This window comes from Saccostrea cucullata, unplaced genomic scaffold, assembly GCF_032062105.1.
Source record: "Saccostrea cucullata isolate Sc308-1 unplaced genomic scaffold, CSIRO_AGI_Scuc_v1 ctg403, whole genome shotgun sequence".
In the NCBI taxonomy this organism is placed as follows: Eukaryota; Metazoa; Mollusca; class Bivalvia; order Ostreida; family Ostreidae; genus Saccostrea; species Saccostrea cuccullata.
Window position 1 is genome coordinate 125551 of NW_026932593.1, and position 26452 is coordinate 152002.

At 32.6% G+C, this 26452-nt stretch overlaps 1 protein-coding gene across 1 annotated transcript in view; it reads right to left on the reverse strand.

Moving 5' to 3' along the window:
• The window catches only part of LOC134235507 (uncharacterized), a 52962-nt gene extending 36208 nt beyond the window's left edge, over window positions 1–16754 (reverse strand). The window contains exons 1-3 of the mRNA XM_062717640.1: window positions 16172–16754; window positions 12204–12284; window positions 11750–11877 (exon numbers count right to left, since the gene is read on the reverse strand). Coding sequence (XP_062573624.1) covers window positions 11750–11877; window positions 12204–12284; window positions 16172–16754 — 792 coding nt within the window. The remainder of the gene's footprint in view (window positions 1–11749; window positions 11878–12203; window positions 12285–16171) is intronic.
• Between the last annotated feature and the right edge of the window lie 9698 nt (window positions 16755–26452).

Consider the following 26452-nt stretch of genomic DNA (forward strand, 5'->3'; position numbering starts at 1 on the left):
CAAATGACTACAGTCTTTTAAATTTAATAAGCAAGACAAAAAGATTTTTTTGGTTTTCAAACAGCTGCAAACTCTCTCTTTTCTTAAAAGAATATTCTTATGATCGCAAGTAGCTCTTGTCCTTTTTAAATAGATAAGATAGGATTTAATGATATGTTTTTTTCTGTTATTTATTTTTTTTTTTTTTTTTTTTTTTGGTATAATTATGATAATTATATTTTGTATTTGAATTTTGTGTAGTCGCAATGTTTATGCAGGCTAACAAATTCTGAAATGCATTTAAAAGAATAAAGTTACGTGTAAACAATAACCCGGACTATCAGACCTATATCTGACACTGTAAAAATTGTATAAATGCAAACTCTGAAATAATTCAGCAAAAAATTCTATCGATGAAACATTTTGAATTTTTTTTTTATTTTGAGAGTTTAAATTTTACCTCATCTTGACATTTTGAAATTCCTGACTAATTCTTCATCGTCTTTAAAAAGTTCTTCAATATTTTTTAAGAAACTCTTTTCGCAAAATTGGTTTAGTGTGTTCTATTGTTTAAATAAAAAAAGCGTAACAATTAGTACTAAAACTATACCGCGTTTACAATAATGTAGCATTAAAATTGCGTAGGCTAATTTAATAAATAATACACATAGCAAGCTGTAAATTCTAAGGAATATTATATCGCATTTAAGGATATGTTCTCGTCAAAATTTTATGCAGTTAACATGCAACCTAACTTAAAAGAAAATATATTCGGATTTTTAAAGAGATATTACTTCATTTTTTTTTAAAAAATTCCTCGATTTTTTTTTTATGTGGTTCTGAATTTGAAAACATCAATTAAAGATACTTGTAAATAATGAACGCTTTTTCTGAACATTAATGAACATTTTGGTCCTGTAAAGATATAAAGCTTCTCAATTGACAACAATCAATTGACATCTTACCTTGACAGAATACACATTAACTCTTCCCTTGATAGTTAAAAAAGAACTTTAAATATACACGCCGATATTGTTGAACAATGGCTGGGACTGATTTTCCATGTGTCGTCAACGACAACTACATGTCTTGAAACGATCCCACTATGTCCCTCAGTCCATCATATGTCTTCAAGTAATCTATATTTCATTAATATTTTGGATTAAGATAGACATAATCCCTTAATTAAGTTGGTCAACTTTGTCATTTTGTTCATTTGTTTTACCCGTTGCAGATGCAAATCCCCTGCTCTTTATCAGTTTAGGAATGAATTTATTGTTAACTGTGTAAAGATAAGACAGGGTAAGACCCGTTTTTGGCCCCTGATTTTGGGTGTCTTTCAGAATGATTCAAAAGTTTAAGCATAGAAACCTGTTGTCATCCCTGCCACAAAATAAGTACCAGTTCTAAGTTTTGAAATACACAGACGTCACGATGTGATAAAAAGGTCAAATTTCGAATGATCTCATTTTTATGCAAAATTTCCTTGATATACAGCACATCTTGTTTCGGAAAACATAGAACACAAGCTTGCTTATGTACCAAATTTATATATTTTATCAACTAGTATTGGATACAGTTATGTGTAAAAGTCTCAGATAGGCAAGCTTGTGCTCTATGTGGACGTTGCTTCTGCACCCTCTAGTGGCTTAAATGTAAGATTTGTAATTAGTGTGGGTTTTAAAGCAAGCATAAATTTAAGTTCTCAACTACAAATAAACACAATTGTACAAGTGTTCTGATTCTTACATAAAATAAGGGGCCTGATATGACTGTTACTCTACCTTGCCCTTCACATACAGTCTTTTTTCGAATAACTCAATAAAGATGAGTCTCCGTATGAGTAAAAATTTCTCAAGGGATGATAAATAACAAATAAACATAAAATTATCTAAGACACTTTGTTCTTCATTATTTTTTTTTGGGGGGGGGGGGGTAACATTTTTATTTTTTTTGCCTATAACCTTGGAGTTTGACGTGCATTTGCAAAACAGAGTTTCAGTAATTCAGTAACACATCCCATCTTGTTCTCATTAGTTTTGTTACTTTATTATTTATTCTCTAACAACTTTAGCAAATCTTTTTGTTCCAATAATCGGAATTTTAAAGATGCCTAAAATTCTTCAAAACTTTGCAAAAATAATGGCCAACGTTTTTCCAAGTTCTTTTGTCACTCGATTCATTTAGAACAAAAAGAAAATGATCTGTAAGATAATTTTCTTTTAGAAACATGAACACAAAATGTTTTGGCTCGTGAATCAAGCCATATAATTAAGTTATTTTATTTGAAAAATGATTTAAAATATAACGCAATCACTGAATATTGAGCTGTTGGCGTAATCATGAATAAGCGATACGCATTTCCATGTCTTATGTTGTACTTAATGAATAGAAATAAATGATTTCTTAGCGGTATTCATAAATTAGCGCATCGTTGTTTGCACCAAAGGCTCTCAAATATGAAGCCCGTTTTTTTTTTATAGTACACGTAGAGTATTTAGCCATATCTGTTGCCATCAATTGTCGCTCGGGAAGTTAAAGTAAACAATAGAAATTATCAATATAAGAATTATGGAAAGTTTTAAATCGGATTAACTTTTAACTTGAGCATTTCCTCAAGTAACTTTTGGCTGCTCAAAATATAAATTAGAATTGGATACTTGTACGAGGGTTGACCAAAAAGTTCGTGGACAGTGACGTTTTCGTCAAAATAAATGGTTCTATATGCATCTATTGTATATCAAAATATTTCTAATTAAAAATTAATTTTTATTGATGGAACGTAATATTTTTGTAAAAATCGGGATTTTTTAAGATCGCAGTTCGTGCGCACGGAACCAGTCTGACATTAGGCTAATTTCATTATAACGTCAAACATTTGGATTTTGACTTTACACATGTACATGGATTCTCACTTTCTTTCTTCTTTAAAGCGGTATGCACTTCCAAGTGCTAGCAATAATCTTTAAGTATAGATTTCAATTTATATTATTTTTAAAATTCAAAAAATGCACAAAAATTTACAAGCATCATTTAAATAAACAGTTTATATACCTAAACTGCACAGCCCAGTCCGACGCTGCGCTAGATTTATAACAACGTCATGAATAGAAATCTCCATTTTCAGTAAATTATATGTCTTTTTAAATTCTTGTAGTGTCTTCGAATTGTACATATCGTTGAAATATTGTATATATCAATCTGAAATTGATACACTAAGTATATTTCAATAATTTTGAGTTGTTTTTAATAAATATTTTGTCTCTTACGTCGTTTCAACTGTATAAAAACTTATTTTTTTGATCGGATGCTGCCCCGTTCAGACGGCCGATGTCGGTTTTTCTGTTAAGTTTTGACACATATTTGTTAGAGTTTTTGTTTTTTATTTGTACTGTCTATATAGTATGCGGTACATAAGATATCATAAAATGATTATTGCCTCTTTATTTGTGTTACATAAAATTTTTATTAATTTTTGACTTGTCTTATGTAGAAAATAATCAATGTAATCCGAACACTTTATATCAGCGTTTATGCCATTTTAACGTTGGTCCGTGCGCACTATCCGCGACCTCTACAGACCCCGATTTTTACAAAAATATTATGTTCCATCAATAAAAATTAAACCATTCTGATTTGTTTTTTCATAAGAAATATTTTGATATACAACAGATTTATATGGAACCATTTATTTTCACAAAAACGTCATTGTCCACGAACTTTTTGGACAACCCTCGTACTCTGTATCACCTATCATCAAAAATATATTCTGTCGATAAATGATAAGCAACTCACAAATTAAACACATATATATCAAATGTTGGACTATGCCGTATGGTTTTAAATCCATATTTGTAATTCATGATACATATATATTTTATTTCCCTCCTCTCTTTTGAATGAGAGCGTTTCATGTTATAATTTATGCATTCGTTATCCTCAAATATATCTATTGATAGTTATGGGTTGGTAATTTGTGTCTGTAGGATTCATTATCTAATTAATTGTTTTGAATCTGTATTTAAAACGTTGTCAGCACATCAAAGAATGTATTTAAAATGAATTAGAAAAGCTTGATTTGCCTTCATTGTTATACACCACAGGTCTAGTCCGTTGAAATTCTTATCTGATTTACTGGCGATTGATGGATTAATTTTATATTGTTTAGGCCGAGTCAACAGTATTTCAGTGGATATTTTTTAAGGAAGATAGAATCATGAAATCATGCTTTTGGTGCATTTTCTAACTGTTTATGTATTTGATTTGTCTCTCTATCGAGGAAAGTTCTAGAAAATCAATTTATTTTTCCTAAAATTTACTGTTTGCTTAAATGTTAAATATGCAATGAGTAACAATTTTTAAAACAAGAGACCCATGGGCCTTAAAGGTCACCTGAGTTGTAACAGCATTCTAGCAATTGGATTAAGTTCGTCTTCTAAACCAAAAGCAAATATGAAATTCTGAAAGAGACACTATTGTTTATCATAACTATACACTTAGCATGCTTACTTTGGCTACTTAATACTCTGAGTCAGATCAGAGTAACCAAGAGAAAATACATTTCCACTTTATAGCCACTAGTTGTGCACCCTAACCCACAGGAACAACTGACCCTGAGACCACTTATTTAACTTTTTTGGAAATTTTTAAAAAATAAATATTAAATTTTCTTTAATCATAAATGGTTGATTGATACAAACGAGCCAATTTCGGAGCACTCCTTTATTTTCAGACTATGCACCCCCTCCCCCTAACCCAAGAGCTCTTAAATGAACTATTTTGCAAGAGACACCTTTCTTCATCATAAATACGTACCTAGATCATTGACATAATGACCAGAAGCAAATGAAAAGATTTCCAATAAATTCATGCATCTTCACAATAAAATCCTTAGAGCCCCGCCCTAACACCAGAACCCCTAACCCAGGGGCCTTGAAATTCACAAAATGGGAAGAAGAATCCTTCCTCACCATAATTATGTACCAGGGTTGATCCAAAAGTAATTTCACAACTTTGATTAAATCTCTACTCGTCGACGTAAAGCAACAAAATTATTCATAATGAAAGCTTCATCTATTTCAAATCGGGCCTGCAAATTTCAATTCAACATGATTTATACTTTTCAAAATATTAATTAACAACGTGCGACTATGGTAGTCGCCGCACCTATAACGTCCTACAATGTATAACAGATACGCGCCGTCATACATTTAAACCCTTCACTTCATTACTTTAAAAAAAATTCGAGATACACAAACACGTTCAAAACTTTCACCTTCTTAAAGAAAACTTGGTACCTACTTTAAACAACAGCATGGGCCAATTTAAAACTTCACATATCACTCTAACTGTCTGTCATTTTTGACAACGTCAGACACCATTGACCATTTCTGTCCGACCTCCCATCTTTCAGTCTTCGTGTCATCTGCTGATCGTTCAACGACCAATCATCCACCCAAAATCGCTGAAACCAATCTAAACAAGTGTCTTATATACATTCTTTTCATGTTCAAGTTCATTTACTTCACTCACACCAACATCAGTGGTACATGGGGTACAATATAAATTAGGCGTCATAATTGTAAGAAAAATAATAAATATAATTATGATACAATAGCATAAATAAGAGGCATAACATTGTACAAAATATAGGAATAAACATACAATGAAAAAAAGAGTAAAAGAAAACGGGGAAGATATGGTAACATCTAAATTATGGAGAAATTTTTAGGTTTATTTTATGTATACAAAGATTGTTTAAAGATTTTAAATTTGTCATTGACATAATTTCACAAAACTTACGAGGGGCGTTCAATAAATAATGTCATTGGGGCTCAGAAAGAAGCAAACGACGCTTTTCAATGATTTAGTCTTCATGATTTTACTTATTAATCTCTTTTAATTCAAACACATGTCCGTAACATTTTTTATCCAATTTCTGATTGTTTTTAGAACTCATTTTTGGGTATGACCCTTAGTATACTGGAAAATGGCAGATCCAATGATTTCCTGGACTTGTTTTTTCCTTCTGAAAGGTATTTTTTTCAAGTTTGGAAATAGAAACAAGTCAAAAGGCCAAAGATCTGGCAAATATTGTTAATGTGAAAAAACATTAACTTTCTGTTTATCCCGTAACCCCTTTACTCTTTAGGGCATGCGGGTTTGAACGCTGTCATGAAGAAATTCAGTGTAGTGGATTCCTGATTCTGGGTCCTTTCTCTGATAAACCTTTCGATTTCTTTGCAAAAAAACTGCTTTGTAGACACCTCCAGATATTAAACTGTCTCCTTGAATACGAATTTGAACAATAATACCACTCATATTTCAGACAATTGCATAATAATCTGTTTATGTGCTCTTGCAGACCTTTGCTCTTGACAGACCTTCGCCGTTTTTATCAAGTACATCTTATGTTAAATTTTGTTTTAAGGGTTTTAAGCAATAGATTCATGTTCCAATATCTGTTTGAATATAAAACAAACGTGGATTACTACAATTACTGATATTTTAAAATAATTGTTAAGACTTTGGTACACGCTGTCGTTTTCACTCATTTTTCAAAATACAGGGTGACCTTAGAGTACCAAGCTTAATTACTGTCAAATGTTTCTTAAAAACAGTGTAAACTACTCCCGATATGATGTCTATCAAATTTGCTATGTGTCTTAAAGTCATTCATACAAGATCAAATATTATTTGTTGAAATTTGGCAAACAGTACATAAGTTGTTATAATTTTTGTTGGCAAGGAGGGTACCCATTTTTGATACCCATTATATAATTTTATATCATTTAAATCCACCTGCTAATTTGTCTATAAAACAGGCATCGGTTGCTGTAAATATCACATATTTCAGTGAATATTTCTTTGGGATTTTTTACAAGTTTTACAGCAGCTTTAATGTAGCTTTTATTTTCACTTTAGTTTACTGATTTTTTACCATTCATTTATAATGCAGTGTCTCGAATAGCCCTTGTTTCCCAGCTTCTCACGATAAAACTATGTGATGAAAAGGGGTCACATAAACTGTTATAAATTCATTAAAGATTCAATAATGAGAGAAAGTCAAGCTTTATGTCATATGACTGCTATGTTGTATGTCATCGAGCTAATGACATTATTTATTGAACGCCCCTCGTAAGTTTGTTTGCCGTTTTACAAAAACTGGGATGTAAAAGATTTATATATACTATTCAATTATTTACATTCTAAAATGAAATGAAATTCGTCTGCCATTTGCCCTGTTACATTACACAATTTATAAACTCTTTCATCTAATGGAATATTTGACCATATACCAATTTTAATTGGGAGGTGGTGGTTTGAGGTTCTAAATTTTATAAGTATATTTTGGTGTTTACTAGGTGAAATACTTAGATGTTTTTCACATCCAAAATCACTCTTAAAAATGTGTAAATTTGACCTTTTGATGAATTATTAATATCACTATGCCATTTTTGAATAAATTGATCTCTTAATCTTTGCTTCACTGCAGCAAGTACCCAATTTCTGTCAATGGACCTTTGTTCATACCAATTGTTAGAGAACCCACAAGATTGATTGATTGATTTATTGTATACTGTTTAACGTCCCTCTCCAGAATATTTCACTGATATGGAGACGTCACCATTTCCGGTGAAGGGCTGCAAATTTAGACCTATCTCGGCACTTACAGCCTTTGAGCAGGGAGGGATCTTTATCGTGCCACACCTGCTGTGACACGGGGCCTCGGTTTATACGGTCTCATCCGAATGACCGCCTCACTTAGTCGTCTTTTACGACAAGCAAAAGGTACTGAGGTTAAAATTTTATAAATGAAATCTACCCATGGGTTTTTGATCTCCTTGAAAATATTGAGAACACAGATATTTATACAAAGCACAAACTATTTTGTTTTCTGAAGAATTCGGGGTAAGCAATTTTAACCAGTAGGAGATCATTCTTGTAAAAACAATAATACACATACAATGGGAATCGCCCAGTCTCCTCATACACCATATACGAGGGCGTACTACTCTTTAAATGGAAAATATGCTTTAAAAATTTTAAATGTACACGTTCAATGATGTCAAGGTTTCCACAACCCAAAATTTCTCTGTTATTCCCGAATCTGGTAAATCAATATAACTTTCTTTATTGGCAATTTCTCAAATTTCAGGCAAAATGCATTACAGTTTGTTTTGGCTTTTTTGGGGCCGATTTCGAAATTTAAATTTCATATATCTCTCTAACCGTCTGTCTTTTTTGACAACGTCACACACCAATGAACAGTTCAGTTCTCCCTCCTATCTTTCGGTCTTCTTGTTATCTGCTGAACATTCAATGACCCATCACCAACCCAAAATCATTGAAACCATCTAAACGAGTGTCTTATTTAAATTCTTTTCTCTGTGAGTCTGGTGAATCAACGTAACTGTCTCTACAGACGATTTCTCAATTTTGAAGCAAAATGCATAACGGTTTGTTAACGTTTGTCTGTTGTTGTTGTTGTTGTTGTTTTTTTTTTTTGCCTATTTCGTCGACATTTGCTCTTTTCAATGTACTGGAGGAAAACAACGATGTTTTTCATCAAAAATTACAATTATGCTATATAATTGCAGCTTAAGACTAGAAAATGATGTAATTTTTGGTCTTTTAAAATATTTTTTTTTTGATAAGGCGCTTTTAAAAGATGCTTTTTAATGCATTTGTCTTTTTTTTATTCTAAAAGGTACAATTCCACCTATGTTTTATGTTTCAAACATATAAAACGAAATGAAAAATTAGTTTACATGGTTTAATTAGATTCATATTTGTGCATCTATTAGTATATTATACTTGCTAATATGACGCCAAATGTCAAAGACATAGACAGTGTGACGTTACTTCTGGATCAACCCTCGTACATACGTACATGTAGGAGCAGACGAGAAGATTTTTAAAGAATTTATGCTTATCCACTATGTAATCAAAAAGCCCCACTCTTACACCAGAACCCCTGACCTAAGGGTTATGAAATTCACCATTATAACCACGATAACTATGTGTTTAGTGTGTTGGGAGAATTTATTCAAAATTGAAGGTTTTTACTACAGTACTATACATTAAAAAGATTGAACATCAGAATGTTCTTTCACAAGTAAAGATTACGAGATACACAAAATATTTGCTTCAAGAACTTAATCTTTGAGTTATACATTGTTTAGACATGTTAATGGTAATTAAACAATGTATAACATGGTAATGCAGATTTTGAAAGATCATACATGTATATCTCTCCAGTTCTTAGACTAGAGACTAAATAATGATCAGATTTTACAATTCGGGTTTTAAAGGTCACACCACTTGTGTGGTATGAAATACACGGAGATAACAAGCAATATTCAAGCCCAAAAGTCCTTTAAACAATAAAACAAAGAAGCAAAACAAACAAGGACCTCCAAAACATCAGAGGTGGGATCGGGTGACATGGAACAGTGAACATCCACTCTCTATCGATCACACGCCGTACTTTTCCTATTTTCCAAAATCCATGATCGGGAATTACCGGAAAATCCGTCGACAATTTAGTGTGTATTGTATGGCCAAAAAAACTGTATTGAAAACGTCAGTCAGCATTTGATTTAATGATGAATTGTATTAACTGCCAAGATGTTTTGTGCATTTAATTAAATGCACACTAAACCCATTTTGCATTTCCGTAGTTAAAATTATTTCCAAAAATTATCATAAAATTAGTACATGTACACGTATTAGAAATGTTTTAATTAAAACACCAAATATAAATTAGAGTTATTGAGATCACTGACCTCACAAAATGACCCCCCCCCCCACCTCCATATGATTAATAATGTCAGAATGCATGTTTTGTTCTGAGGAACCCAAACTAAGTGTCATATCAATAAAATAGTAAAATAGGTGGTTCATGAAAGCATTTTTGTGACATATATTCTGTGAAAGTCATAAAATTTCACTCAGGTGCGGATAAGAGATGGGTACCCCACACCGTAACAGACGGGCGCATGTATAGACTGACGGATGGAGGACTTCCGATCACTATATTATACCCTCCTACATTTCAAACGGCGGGTATTATAAGGAAAACTGCAAATCAACAGAGCCCCCCTCCTCCCTTAACACGAGAAAACCTGACCTTGGAGCCTTTTTTTTCATGATGACTTTAATTATCATAATCGTGCATTTAGTTTATCTGCTACTTGTATAAGGGAGAAATGAGAATTTTTAAAATATTCACTTTATGATAATTAAAGATCTACCTTAACTTTAGAAGCCCTGCCCTAAGACCATACATGTGATGCTCTTTACAATCACACCAAAAATTTGACTGCTTTGTAAAATACTACATAGTAGGCTGATTGAAGGTGTTGGGGAACGAAATGATTTCACTGAGTTTCTCATGGCATTCCACCATCCAATCTCAATAACACCAGTGGCTTTATTAACAAGACCCTCTCGACTGGCCCTTAATTCAGAACATACTCTTTTTCGTGAGTATGGATGTCACAATTGTGTACATAAATATTCCGGACAATGTGGGTATCAAGGCCTCAGAGATGTCTAGACTCCTTCTACTGAGACGCTTGTCAAGCTTCCAATTCATGATCTCATGTGTAACAATTTTTAACTCAATCTTTGAAAGAAAACTAACGAAGCTCATTCCACGCTTATGATGCGATGACAGAGAACACAATAGACGATACCTTGTACAAACCATGCGAAAGAGAAAATTTAAAGGTCTTTCTTGTAAACACTTACTGTCCATCATGCAAGAGCCTTAACGGTATTCTTAAAAAGCTGCCAATTCTTTACTCCAATAAAAGAATAATATTGGCTATCTATAGGCCACCTATTAGCACTCGAGGGACATAGAGGATATGGTGGTAAGAACGAAGTTGGAGAACCCATTACATAACGGGTGATTAAAATAAATAATGTCTTCTCTGTAAGCACACCCCTGATACAGTTTTAGCATTCTGTTGCAGGCTTCAGATTCAGAATACTAGAGGGTTTATCTTCTCGAGAACACAATTTCTCAATTCTCATCAGCTGTAAGAATGCTTTTCAGAAGAATGAAGGAGTCAAAATAAAAAAATCTCCATAAAAGAATCAATAAGAACTGCTCGGCCATTCAGACTAAACATTTCAATGTACGTACAAGTTACTGAAGTTAGTTAAGATTACATCCTTGAAAGTCAGAAAAGTGGTTGTTACTTTATTGACCATGACCCAAAATAGAACGATGTTTAGAGAAAACCTAAGAAAATATCTCGATGCACAGGCATTGTGTCATACATGTAATTGACTGACGTTTTTCAAACTAATTGTTAGTCCATTATTTATACAATGAATTGACGACGGGTTTTTCCGTTATTTCCCGATCATGACAAGGAGCACATGTCGGGTTTGACCGGTCAGCAGGGGATGCTCACTCCTGCATGGCACCTGATCCCACCTCTGACGTTTTAAAGTCCGTGTTTGCTCTGCTTCTTTTTTGTATTGTTTTATGAACTTTGATGTTTAATACTGTTCGTTATCTCCATATCCTTCTTGGCAAGAATTTTGACTTATATGATGAAGAAAATGGTAAATTTCCTTCAATTTTATTGACATAAGAGAGGTAAACACGGGTATCCTTCAGATCATTTTATTTTTATTTTACGATAAATATTCAACTCTCAGTATAGAGTCTTGAACTGCTGTGTTGATTAAGACTGCAATATGCCAAAATATTGAAAAAGTCCCTCTTTCTACTACGATCACTTATAATTACCTTTTCTTCGGTAGGTTTGGAAGTGTCCGTAGATTTTTCCAAGCTTTTAAAATCGGTCTCTAGTGTGTTTTGGTCTTGATCGCTATTTCCCGTCTTGTTTTTACTTTCCTCAAATGTTTGTAAGGATTCTGCAAAAAAAAAACTCTCGATATCGTTAGTTTTGTTTTTTTTATCTAATGAGCCAAAGGGTGTGGAGAGATATAGATGACTTTCCTTTATGTCATTAATTTGAATGTACATTCCTTATTTTTAGACAGTGCTTATCGCGGAATGGCTTTTAAATGTCAAGTTGCAAGACTTCTTCTTTATTTGACGGATAATCAGGAGAATTTTTATTGATTTCATTACCGTGTAATTTCAATTTCAATTCCCTTATATGTTTAGGAAGCTAAAGTTCTCAATAAAATATTTATCATTGTAGTAAATTTCCAGAAGTTCAGATTTTGTGATTTACCCTTCATAGAACTGAAACCTTGTGGTTCAAATGTGGCTAATGGCTTCATACTGGTGAAGAGCTCTTGGTCAATCTTTTTTCCTGTTAAAATAATGATCGTGGTTCAATGAATGAATTATTTTCTTTTTTTTTAATTATATGTACATAACGACAATAGTATTTGATCTCCAGTGACAAAACTTGATTTTTCAAAATTTTTGAGTGGGTGGGGCTATGACCTTCAATTTTCACAAATTATTCCTTGTGACAAGACCTTTCTTCATATATCACCAAATCTGACCTCTTGACCTTGGAATCAAAAAAACATATTCAGTTACAATATTGTGCGATAAATAATAAGATGTTTGTCGTACAAAAAATAAATTTTCGAATTCTATGAAATTGTGATGAATGCTGCGATTAAGAAAAATGAATTTCACACAAGGAAAACGACTCAAAGAAAAAGAAAGAATATGATTATCATACATCTGTTATGAAATACAGACCGAAATGTTTGCATTCCTAAACCCGATAGTATGAAAATAGGCATCTGTCCTGTATTGCACATTATGTATCATTACCCCGAAAACAAAGTTTTAATTAAATTACATTTGTACCTTTTCGGAAACATTTTGGATTTATCATTCGGAATGTGTCTTGTTTCTTAATGTTGAAATTTGAATAGAATAGGAAGCATATCATACATCATTTTCAAGAGTTATTATATATATAAATAATTTAATTTCCTTGTATCAAGCAATTTCATTGGCTGAATCATTAAAGGAACATATAATATTTTGAATAACATAACTTGCCTACGTCACAATAAGTGACGTCAAAAACGTATTACTTCGCTTGACGTTACTTTTAAAATAGGCTATAATTGAAGCCTTTTTCCGGGGGAAAAATTGTCTCATTGTCTATACCGAAATTAAATTATAAGTAATGAAGCTTATATTATAACATAACTTTGGGCAGTTTACGCAAAGCCAAGCGAATCGCGAAGCGATTTATAAAAAAGCGTAAACTGCCCAAGTTATGTTATATCGTGTAACGTAAGTTGAAATAAGCTTCATTCCTTAAACATAGTCCTTTTTGTTTATAATACTTACCATAATGGTTTAAGTGTCCTCTTTCTATGTTCCTTAATCCAACTATGAAATCATTTGCTCTGAGGTGAAATATGGATAAAAGTGCTGGGAAATGAAGAAGATTGCATATTTGATGTTCCACTGTTCCATCTTTCTGATGCATTTGAAATTTAGCTAAATCATTATGACTTTGAAATGTTAAATACATTCGAATAGATCCATGCTTCAAAACAACACTAACATTGTACGTAATTTTTAGTTTCATCTGAAAGTCAAAGAATTTGGTCAGTATTTTCATTGACTTCTTTTTGTTTTCTCCAGCAAACCATTTGACTTTCTTTGACAATGACCTAAGTATTCTGCGTATTCGTTTACTATCTTTAGATGATGAAACAGATTGGGCAAAGTTTTCAACAGCACTGTATATACGATTCAAATCACTTTCCTTTGATTTTCTCTCAATATGTTTAACCATATATTTTAATGTTTCTACGCAGAGTCTTGAAAGGGCTTGCAGATGTCTTCTTATCTTTTTTCCATTCTTCTTTTGCTGTATCTCTATTTTCAAAGCAGTCCGTCTCGAACCTAATTAAAGTGATTTTTATTTTACAAATGAGGAATTTACGAAGGATACGAAACAAAGTTTTTCAAAACAAAGATCAGACTTGACTTATCCTTGCGAGTCCCGAACACACCTTAAAAACCAAACTTTGTAGTTTTTTCTTTGCTATTTCCAACCCATGGGATGAAAAAATAAAGAAATCACAAGGAATTTTTTTTCTTCCCTTTTTCACTTTATGCAGCTATTCCCTTGAAAAAAATCTTAAATTCATCCTTTAATCCTTTGGTTTCGAGATTTGTAACATTTTTAAAGTGCAATATTCACAATTACGAAACCAAAATCTGAATTTTAAACAAGAGGCCCAGGGGCCACAGCGCTCACCTGAGAACATCGGCTAGGAAAAAGCACATATCAGATCAGAACTGAGAGTTTCTGAAAGTTTACTAAGGTAGGGGGGCTTGAATTTTAACCCTCAGGGGGTCATGCTTTGAACAAATTAGAATCCACACCTGAGGATGATTCCATATAAATATCACTACTCATGGCTTTGAAGTACTTGAAAAGAAGATTTAAAAGGTTTCCACATATATTCCTTTATAAAAATTTGGTTGGCCATTTTGGTCCCACCCTAGCCCAGGGGGTCACGATTTGAACAAATTTGAATCTACACTACCTGAAGATGATTCCACGTGAGTTTCATTTTTTCTGGCCCAACGGTTATTGAGAAGAAAATTTTTAAAGATTTTAACTAAATATCCCTATATAAAACTTTTAACAGCCATTATGGCCCCATACTAGCCCCGGGTGTCATGATTTGAACAAATATGAATCTACACTACCTGAGGATGATTTTACATGAGTTTCATTTTTCCTGTCTCAATGGTTCTTGAGAAAAATATTTTCCAAGATTTTTCATATATATTCCTATGTAAAACTTTTAACGGCCATTATGGCCCCACCCTACCCCCAGGGGTCATGATTTTAACAAACTAGAATCTATACTACCTGAGGATGATTCCATATGAGTTTCATCCTTCCTGGCCCAGCGGTTCTTGAGAAGAAGATTTTTAATGATTTTTCCTATATACTCTTTTGTAAAACTTTGATCGGCCATATTGGCCCCATCCTACCCCCGGGGGTCATGATTTGAACAAACTTGAATCTACACTACCTGAGGATGATTCCACATGTGTTTCATCTTTCCTGGACCAGCGGTTTTTTGAGAAGAAGATTTTTTAAAAATGCCATTATTTTTTCTCTAATTCATAATTATCTCCCCTTGGAAAAGGGCGTGACCCTTCATTTGAACAAACTTGAATTCCCTTTACCCAAGGATACATTGTAGCAAGTTTGGTTGAAATTGGCCCAGTGGTTCTTGAGAAGAAGATTAAAATGTAAAAAGTTTACAACGACGACGACAACAACGAGAGACAATGGACAAATTTTGATCAGAAAAGCTCACTTGAGCCTTCGGCTCAGGTGAGCTAAAAAAGAGAGTGAAAGAGAATGTAACATGTCGTTTTTAGTCTAGGTACATGCACTAAATGAAAAAAATGTTTTTTTTTTGTTTTTTTTTTTTTTTTTTTTTTTTGTTACAATAATTTTATTGTCATTTTTAGTTAGGAAGATTAGTCAAATACATATTTGAAAAAAATATTCATTTTAAACCCATTGGTGAGATCATCAGCTCAGAACAAAACATGTTAAATTCTTAACTTTTAAGGTATTAACACCCCTGTGAAAATTGGGGTTTTTTTCTTGAATATATTTTGTGTTAATTGTAAATGGAATAACATATCATGCACTTTTAATTTAAAATCAATCGATATATATATATTTGAATATAAGCATAGGTATCCAGGCATTTGAAGAAAACTGCATGGTTTTTTTTTACTGAAACAGTGCTTTAGTTTCTTCTTTTTACTTCAATTTTTTGTAGTGAATAGTATATAAAGCGTTTCTTATCATTGAAAGACACAAAAAGCCATATTTCATTTCATGCATTTATACACTACTATCTAAGGCTATATCAAAGGAAATTGGGTTTTCTTAAATAATTATGTAATTTATTAAAAAGTTTTATGAGGTACAAATGTCAGCTTTTTAAAATGCCATTTGTAAGGCTGCAACGAACCTTAAATCTTTTGGAGATGCATGGATTGAAAATTGTTGCATTAAATGAATTCAATTTAAAGATTCATTTTGAAAGTTTGGGAATTAAATATTTAATTAAAGAGTTATTCATTCTGGCTGATGACTGGATTTCCTAAAATTAGAAAATAAATTAATTCGTTCACTCAAATATGCCTTTGGAATATACTAAAAAAAGCAAATACTTCTCTCAATTTCTGCATTTCGTTGTACAATGTCCAAAAATGTTTCAAATCGATCGTCTGTTATTGAACAACATTCTATTGATCTTAGTCGAACGGGATAATTTTTCTGCAATAAATTTCCTTGTCTCTCACAAATATTGGATATTTCTTGCCAGTACTTTTGAAATTTCGAATCAGAAACTTCAGCCGAGGCCATGTGGGCGGTAACTTCATTTCGAATCATTCTTATTCTTTCGATATCATCTCCGACTGTGATTTCGTTTATTGTGGGCATCTGGCTTGTTCCCCATCCATTTGAGGGAGCCTGAATATTTTTACACAGATTTCGAATAAGTGTGTAGAGCAATGTTATATCAAATTTTTCGTATCCTTTAGCTTTTGCGCCTTCTAATATTTGCACTTGTTTTGTGTTCAATTTATGAGTTTTAAAATGTGAAGAATTTTCCACTTTTTCTTGAATATCCGACGAATTAATATGTTTTTCCAGTATGTCCCTGTCAATCTGCGTCAGTTCATCATATACTGCAATTCCTAGACGGAAAAAATTTCTAAGTTTTTGAAGATCCAATCCTGAAAAAGCCATGCCCTGTAAAATTAAAGAAAAATGTTTCCATGAATCAGAAATAAATGTATTTTTATAGCAGATTATCGTTATATTAATTTTTTTTTACTACATGAACCTTTTTAAAAAAAGAGGGATGAAACAATTTAACAAAAATTAACTTCACTACAATCAATTCCCTTCAAAGCATGTTCAAAAGCAGTTATCAATTCTATTTGTGTTACAAGGCCGTCCCCAAGTTCAAGTTAATTTTTCAGTCAAAACCATTTAAAAAAAATGATTTTATGAGATCATTGAAAAATATTTACAGCATTTAAGTTTAGGTCGGAGGTACAAGTATATGATATCTATATATCCATTATATAAATTGAAAGAGATAAAAAGAGCAAGAAAAAATAAAATACATGTACAGTGTAATAATGGAATTAATGGGGAAAAAATCTTTGAGGACAGTCAAAATAACATATTTTTAATATAAGCGTACAGAGTTTTTAAAAATGTTTTAGCATCTTTTTTGTCATCATGTGAAACAAATATATGAATAATTTGGTCTAGCAAAGTAGTATTAATTAATATACGTTTTCCTTATGTTTGACAATGCAGTACATTCAAATATAAAATCGAGTTCATCAGCAACATGTTAAGCATTACAAAGTGTACATAATATTTCATTTATTTTCACATTCAAAATTTCGCTTAAAACAGTAGTGACCTAATCTTGAAAAGATAATTTAAAAAACTCGAATAAACAAGGGCAAATAATGGGAAGCCTCCTGTTTCATAATTAACCATACAACGTTGGGTACTACTTTTCAAATACAACATACATATGTATATTTTAAAAAAAATAAATGAATATGTTCAATTATATTTAAGTTTTCAAAACCTAGATTTCACTACCTAAGCGTAATACTGGCATAACCATTTTATCGAACAAATCAAATTGACATGTTACAGGGATATTAATTGTCTAATTTTTTTCTGATAACACTATACATTGCATTTTGGGATTGGTCACTTGGATATTGACTGGATTTTAAAGAAATGATACCAAGATACATAAATTCTTTTACAATTGCTATTTCTTAACTCTTGCTAAACGTATTATAGCAAAAATACTCTTTTGCATTAAGGTACATTCGGAGAAAAAAATAATTAGACCTTATCAATAATTACTTTCTATATTCACTCTGAATAGTAGCTTCCAAATTAATGCAATCCATTTTGTAGATCGAAAAAATTCATCACCAAGGAACATTTCATGAATACAAAATCAAAGTGTAAGTTTTGCTTTTCAAAATTGAAATCTTAAATAAAACTTTAAAAACGCTTAAAAGGAGGATTGTAACAACTACCCTGGTATCATGTGCTTTATTTCGAGAACAGAAGAGGTGGAAAAATCCCTAGACGATCTCAAACCCCAAGTATCAAAGATGACTACCAAAATTGGAGGTTTTATTTCTAAGTAACTATGCTCCTATTTGGCGACGAGGGGAGGAACTTAAATCCTGCGAAGAAGACACCGGGGATTTCATATCCGATCTGACCAATACCAGGGAACAATAGACGGGAGACCGATTTGCAACAACTGCCGAAGGATGAAGACATTTCAGGAATGACTCTTGGCCAATCTATTCGAGTAAACCTTATTTGGGTTAGTTTACATATGTACGCTTAATAATCTGCGAATGCAAAGGTGGGTTGAGATTTCAATATGAGGCCCATGGGCCACGTCTCTCACCTGAGCATTGTGGCTAGGATAAAGTAGAAATTGGTTTATTGTTGAAAAGTTTGAATCCAAAAGAGGTCCCATGACCAATCTTGGCTTTGCTATTCTTGAGAAAATTATTTTTAAAGAACTTTTCATATATATTGTCTATGTAAAATTTTGATCACCCATTGTGGCCCCGCCCTAACCCCAGGGGAAATTATAAAAATCTACACAACCTGAGGATGATTTCAAATGAATATAAGCAATAATGGCTTTGCAATTCTTGAGAAGAAGACTTTCTTTTTAAATTTCCTATATATCTCTATGTTAAACTTAAATCGGCCATTTTGGCCCCGCCCTACCCCCAGGGGTTATGATTTGAACAAATTTGAATCTACACAACCTGAAGATGCTTCCATATAAATATGACCAATTATGGTTTTGCTATTCCTGAAAAGAAGATTTTTGAAGAATTTTCCTATGTATTTCTATGTAAAACTTTGATAGGCCATTGTGGCCCTGCCCTATCCCCGGGGTCATGATTTCAAGAAACTTGAATCTACACTACATGTGAATACTTCCACATAAGTTTCATCTTTCTTGGCACAACTGTTCTTGAGAAGAAGATTTTTTAAACATGCCTCCAAATTTACAGACAAACGGACGGACGGATAGCTTGACGGACAGCAAGACGGACGCGGGACAAAATGTAATTAGGAAAGCTAACTTGAGCCTTCGGCTCAGAATGAGCTAAAAAGTAAGTAAAACGACCTTAGAGTAAGTTAAATCAATAAATGACCGACATTTAAAAAACACACCGAAAACCTAAGATGCATCAACTGACAAAGTGTTCAATAAAAGATTCAAAGCTCCTTTTCATCTTTAATATTTAGATATAACCAAGAAATGCAAAAAGTAAGTCACAGTGAGCTCCGAGGTCCTTAAGTCCATCAAGATGTATCAACTGCAAAATATTCCAAAGGAATCACTGACTAGTTTGGAGGCTATGTCAGGGCATCAACAATAATGGGAAACATGGGATAATTTGCATAATGGGCTTCGCGTTTCTCAATTATTTAAAGAATGTACGAATTAAGCGTTATAGTGCCCTAAAAATTTAATGTTCTTGAAATGTCATGGAATTGGCTGTAACATGAGTTGAGTAGGTTATAAGTGAAGAATATGACATGAAAGAGGATCTTATTGGAAATCTGGCGTCATCAAATTGGTACATTTCTAAGTTAAAACAGATTCTGATTGTTCACACAAGTACTCTGAAGTTGACATAAAGAAGATGCTTGAGTTTCTGATTGACAATATCTATGTGGTTATCGGCGACCATGTCTTCCAACAATCTATTGGAATTCCCATGGGAACCAATTGCGCTTCGTTATTAGCAGACCTATTTTTGTATTCATATGAAGCAGAATTTATACAAAATCTTATGCGTGAAAAGAAGAAAACACTTGCTGTGGCCCTCAACTCGGCCTTTCAGGTATATCGACGACGTATTGTCATTTAACAATGGTAATTTCCGTTCCTACGTCGATACGATAAATCCAGGAGAGCTTGAGATAAAAGATACCACAGAGTCCGACACTTTTGTTTCAAACTTGGATATTTTACTTGAAAAAGACGTTAATGGTAATCTAACAACCAAGCTATATGGTAAACGTGATGACTTTAACTTTTCTATCGTCAACTTCCCTTACTTATGCAGCAATATACCTTCATCACCTGCAAAAGGAGTGTACATGTATATATCTCAGTTGATTCGATACGCAAGAGCATGCTTTACATATGAACAATTTCTAAAACGAGGTAGTTATTGACAAACAAGCTGATGAAACAAGAATATCAGCAGTCTAATTTAAAGTCATCATTTCATAAGTTCTATGGTTGATACAATGACCTTGTCAAAAATACAATTTATCATTGAGTCAAATGCCGACTGACGTTTTTCATATCAATTGTTAGTTTATTACTTATATACTGAATTGACGATGGATTTTTTTCGTTATTTCACGATCATGACAATGAGCACATGGCGGTAGTGACCGGTCAGCAGGGAATGCTCACTCCTCCATGGTACCTGATCCCACCTCTGATGTTTCGGGGTCCGTGTTTGCTCTGCTCCTATATTGTATTGTTTTATGGACTTTGATATTGAAAACTGTTCGTTATCTCCATATCCTTTTTTTCACACAGATTCAGTGTAAGTTTATTTTCCTATAGAAAATGGTGTCTGCAGAAAATAGTGTCTGCAGCCGTCGATTATTTCAAGTTTTGGATGTACATGCATATGTATTGTGTTAAATGCTTTGAAAAATATCATACATCCCTGTTGGCGATACATGTGCTCTATGTCTTCTTCTGAAAGAAAATTCCGCTGAAAATTGACGTCTTCTGCAACTTTTCCAGATTTAGGACGTAAAATACTTACAATCAATCAATCAAAAACTCTGAAGCGTTTGTTTTTTTTTTCAGAATGAAGGATCTTAATATTTCAATAACATTGCTATACTAGTTAGTATTACAGCAAAAAAAAAATGCTCTGTTGCAACCACTATTGAAATAATTACATGTATATAGATAGTGGTTGAGAGTGCATTTCAATAGCAAACATAGTTAGTAACCACTATTTAAATACGACCACTATTGAAATAACTATATCAGTAGTGGTTGAGAGTACATTTCAATAACAAACACATAGTTAGTAACCACTATTTCAATACAACCACTATTGAAATATTTATATCAATAGTGGTTGAGAGTGCATTTCAAAAACAAACATAGGTAATTACCACTTAGTCTATTGAAATACGACCCACTATTGAAATAATTATTTCAATAGTGGTTGAGAGTGCATTTGAATAATAAACATAAATAGTCACCACTATTGAAAAACGACCTCTATTGAAGTTATTATTTCAATAATGGGTGAGATTGCATTTAAATATAATAACCATAGGTTTCAACCTCTATTGAAATACAAGCACTATTGAAATAATTATGTAATAGTGGGTGTGATAACCATAAGTTTCAACCACTATTGAAATCAGATCGTATTGAAAGAAAAGTCAGCAACTTTTGAAATAATTATTTCAATATATCTAGTGGATTCATTGTTCAAAGCACTATTGAAATCAATAATTTAATCCATATTGAAATCTTTATTTTAAAAGTGAACATCATTTCAATAGTGGTTGCAACCTATGTTTGTTATTGAAATGAATCTCACCCACTATTGAAATAAATATTTCAAAAGTAGTCGTATTTCAATAGTGGTTACCATCTTTGTTTGTTATTCAAATGCACTCTCATCCACTATTGATATAATTATTTCAATAGTGGTTGTTATTTTATGTAAACATCTCTTATGTATGGACTGAATTAAAACTGGTTTCAAACGTCATAATTTCTTCAAAGCTAGTCGAAAAAATATATTAATTTGTATTTTACAGTGAACTTTGGGGAAACATCACATAATTCAAAATCCCAGTCCCGAAAAATGAAATGGTCCTTTAGATTGGTAGACCAATTATAACTCAATTTACAGCATCTTCTGGATAATTGAGTGAGGCAATGGACTTTATAAATACATATTATTATAACAGTAACGATCCGAATCAAGTCGAGTTGACAGGCGCGGATCATCAGATCTAACGAGACGTGAAGCGTCGAGTTTGATCTGATGATCCGCGCCTGTCAACAAGACGTAATACGGCTCTTCGGATCAAGTTACCGTTATAATGATAAATTTATTATATACCCCCTTACAACTAGCTAAATATTGCAAAATAAATCTTTAGAGATCAATTGTTTGATATTTATCTATAAAACAAAGGGACTTTTTAACGCGCAAGAAAAATAACGTCATGTTTTTGCGTACTACGTCATCAGTTTCAGAGAGTGGTGATATGGATTCAGAAAACCACTGTGTGGTGATCCGGAAAGTCGGATCACGTCGTCACGTGATTACGTAAATTCAACAGTAAAATTGAGTGATACACATTAAGTATATAATAAATATATAATATGTTTTACGGTGTGACCGTTGGGGCGAGCGCAGTTGTACCATCAAAAACACTTGAGATCAGCCACTTCGAACGTCAAAGCCGAACGAGACATCTCGACTAGCTGACGTCATACGACGTTACAAAGCTCGTCGGAGCTTACGGAGACAGCCGAGCGTCTGTTTGAAACTATAGAACTAGTGCAATTTTTGTCGAAAAACATTGCAGAGTTATTTCTTGTTTCTTTGAAAGATTTCTACAAACTGAAAGCCTGATATATGCATTACGTTGTTATTTTTTTTATTTATTCGGCAATATTCGCGCAAAGGACATTGGGTAGTGCAGGAATTCTGGGAATGTTGCACAGAGAAATTTGGTTGACGTATGTACAGATTTCAATCCGAATTTCCTCTGTTCTTACACGTTAGTCTACACGCTCGCTATTATTATAACAGTAACTTGATCCGAAGGGTCGTATCACGTCGAGTTGACAGGCGCGGATCATCAGATCTAACGAGACGCGAAGCGTCGAGTTTGATCTGATGATCCGCGCCTGTCAACGAGACGTGATACGGCTCTTCGGATCAAGTTACTTTTATAATGATAAATTTATTATATACCTCCTTATAACTAGCTAAGTATGGCAGAATAAAACTTTAGAGATCAATTGTATTTTTAATATTTATCCATAAAACAAAGCATAATAACAAGGGACTTTTTAACGCGCAAGAAAAATAACATCTTGTTTTTGCGTACTACGTCATCAGTTTCAGAGAGTGGTGATATGGATTCAGAAAACCACAGTGTGGTGATCCGGAATATCGGATCAAACTCTGTAAAATTAACAGTAAGAAAAACAAGGAAATTGATGGGTATATAATAAATAAACATACGTATTCAGAAATTCATTACACATTATGGAAAAAACAGTTCCACTTACTAGACTAAGTACATGTCGTGTAATAATAAGTTCCTTTAGAGCGTCTGGCTCTAAATTGAGGTTCGTCTTTGTTGCAAAACGTTCGTGTACAAAATACTTAAATGTGTGATTTAATTATGCCTGTATGAATGATTTCTTTGTTCTTTAAATTTAAGATCTGCGAGAAGTCAACATACCCTGAATTTAAAGTGCTTGTATTGCTGCTGAATCAGTCAACAGCTTGTTGGCCCTATTTTCATGCCTTTTTAAGTACTTAATAACAAAATTTGAACTTTTCTTTATAAAAACAGAAAATCAATAACTTTGAACCAGCTGATAGTCTGGGAGGTTAATTTTATACCTCTGGTATTTTCCCCCGGAAGAACACCGCGGAACAGATGACAACCAATAAGTGCGTCTCTTAGTTCTGTTCTTCTCCACGTCAACATACTGACAATCTTTAATACAGAGCAATACAATTCCTCTAACTTCATCAAATATCAAACTCAACAGCTTTTGTGATATAGAAAAACATTACTAGCAGATTTTCATTTAATATTGCAACGGTTCTTAATAAACAGTCGCTTTCATAGGAAGTTACAGGTCTACATGAACCTTCCTTGATGTTCGTTAACCTTTTATTCTCACTAATATAGGATAGATTAGTACACTTAGTTCCGCATGATAAACAGGGTATGTGTTGTAATGTACTGTACTGAATAAAAACTATATAAATATCATCAAATGCAAAGAAATAATTGTACAAAATACTTGTGAAGGGGGAATTTATAAACGTTTTAAAATTTTTAAGAATTGCAATTACAAATTTAGTGACCGTAGCATTTCTTCCTAGGAATGAAATTAAGGAAAGAAACCGAGTTTTTATTGGATGAATTAACTACAAAAGAGAAACTTTAAGGACAGATGATACAAACAAACGTATGTCAAAAAATTTGAAAATAACAAATATGGTCATGTTGTAAATGAGTAAAATGAATAGGTTTCAACGCATATTTTTTAAATTTTTTTATTCAAAATTTCACAAAAATGGGAATTGAAGTGAAAAATATTTGTATAGATTAATAAAGATGGTTTCAAAAGGGTGCACTTTTGAACATCACAGAAGGTTTACAATTTCTTTATATTCTAGAAATTTATTTTTTGCATCATTTGCAATGAAATTAGGCCAAAAATATATACCTATCCAGGCATCCATTTTTTGTTTGTATCATCTGTCCTTAATTTCATACTAGGGGAAAGTGTTGCTATTTCGGACGGGGGTGTTATTTCGGACAGTCAATAAAGAGCTTTATAACTTTTTCTCTTTTGTTATTTATTATGATATTAAAACTTACTTCTGTAGATAACACATTTACAAAATGGTTTACAAAAAAAATCTTTGCGTGTGTCAAATCAGATGCGACTTGTTGCCATAAATAAATGACCTTCACCGACTGTACTGTGGATGACGCTAATATCCGTCTACTTTCAGTTTGACAGGCAAAATGGTGCACGGTTGAGATAATTCAATTTGGTTTTTTGCTAAAAAATATGTATATAAATTATAAATGTGAATAAATTCCATTTAAATGATTATTTTCTTCAATATTTCATAAAGAATTATCTTGTAAATGGAAATAATTAACCGAAATTGAGGTGTCCGGAATTACAACACCTCTCTGAGAGACAGAAAACGTGACTAAAATTTGACCCATTACTGGCATTAGACCTTTTATATATTTTGATAGACTTACATTACTGACCATAGAATGGGGTTTTTTTTTACTTAAAAACATTTAAAACGAACTTTTAAAATGATAAAATGATTGTGTTTTTTTTTCAGTTGTTTTTAAAAAGTGGGGTGGGGTGGGGGGTGGGGGGTTGTAAAGAGAGAAAGAGAGGGAAGATCGACTCTAAATCTGCCAGTGTAACATACCTGTACAGGTGTTCAGTGCTTAATATTTTTAAAGCCTTCTACTTACAAAGTTCACATCATTTAATTTAAACCAAAAAAAAAATAAATAAATGAAAATTACGTATCCCCTTTAATTATCATGATTATTCTATTCAATTTATTGTTTTAAAAAAAATAAGCTAACATGCAACGTAATGTCACTTAGATGTTCATTTGCAATGGGTTTCCCAGACACTATACATTTTTTTATGTATTACAGTTCCACAAAAACAAAAACGTCACCCCCAAATTAAATTTGAAAAAAAAATCGTTTGGAATAAAATATTAATTGAAAACGTACTTTGACTCATGGTTATACATTTATAAATTTACCTGACCACAAGGTTCTGTAGATGTTATATACACATGTACTTGGTAGGGCTAGTCTACCTGGCAAAAGATATTCAGATGGGTTTTTTTCTTTGCAAACACCTCATTATCATTTTTTATTCCCCGATGTCAAGCAATATCTGACATTGAGAAAATATACGCGTACATATTTAGCATCTGAAGCGTGATTTATCATTTAAATGTCTTTTTTTCATTTTAAAACCTTAGAATTTTTTACCAGACTTACTTAGTCTAGTACTTTGTTGTAAAAAAAAAGTGTTCATATCGTTTTTTTTATTAATTTATTTTGGTTAAATAAAAAATCAATTGAAAGAAAATAATTAAAAGAAAAACCCAAGGAACAAATGTGAAGCAAGTAATAAATGAAATAATTTTATTATATATCTGCATATATATCATATATGTGTTTGCTACACATACTTATCCTACATATTATTCACGCTATTTATAATTTTTGCGGCAAATACAATTCTTGCTACTGAAAAATGTTTATATTTTATTTTATACATCCCGACAAAAGGTAATCAAAGTTCCCTGCTGTAATTAGCACGACCATCGTGTAATCGGTGCGACACAGCAGCAAGCAATACCTCTTTTACCCAATGTCCGACTTTTTAACACCGTGTGTCCGAAGTTACAACACCACTGTCCGAAATTACAACCTCCTACCTGATACTGTTTAAATGCGTTTATTAATGATATTATATCACGAAAAGAGCCGATGTACCACGAAAATAAGTAGCGGAAGGTTTTCTGCATCGAACGGTG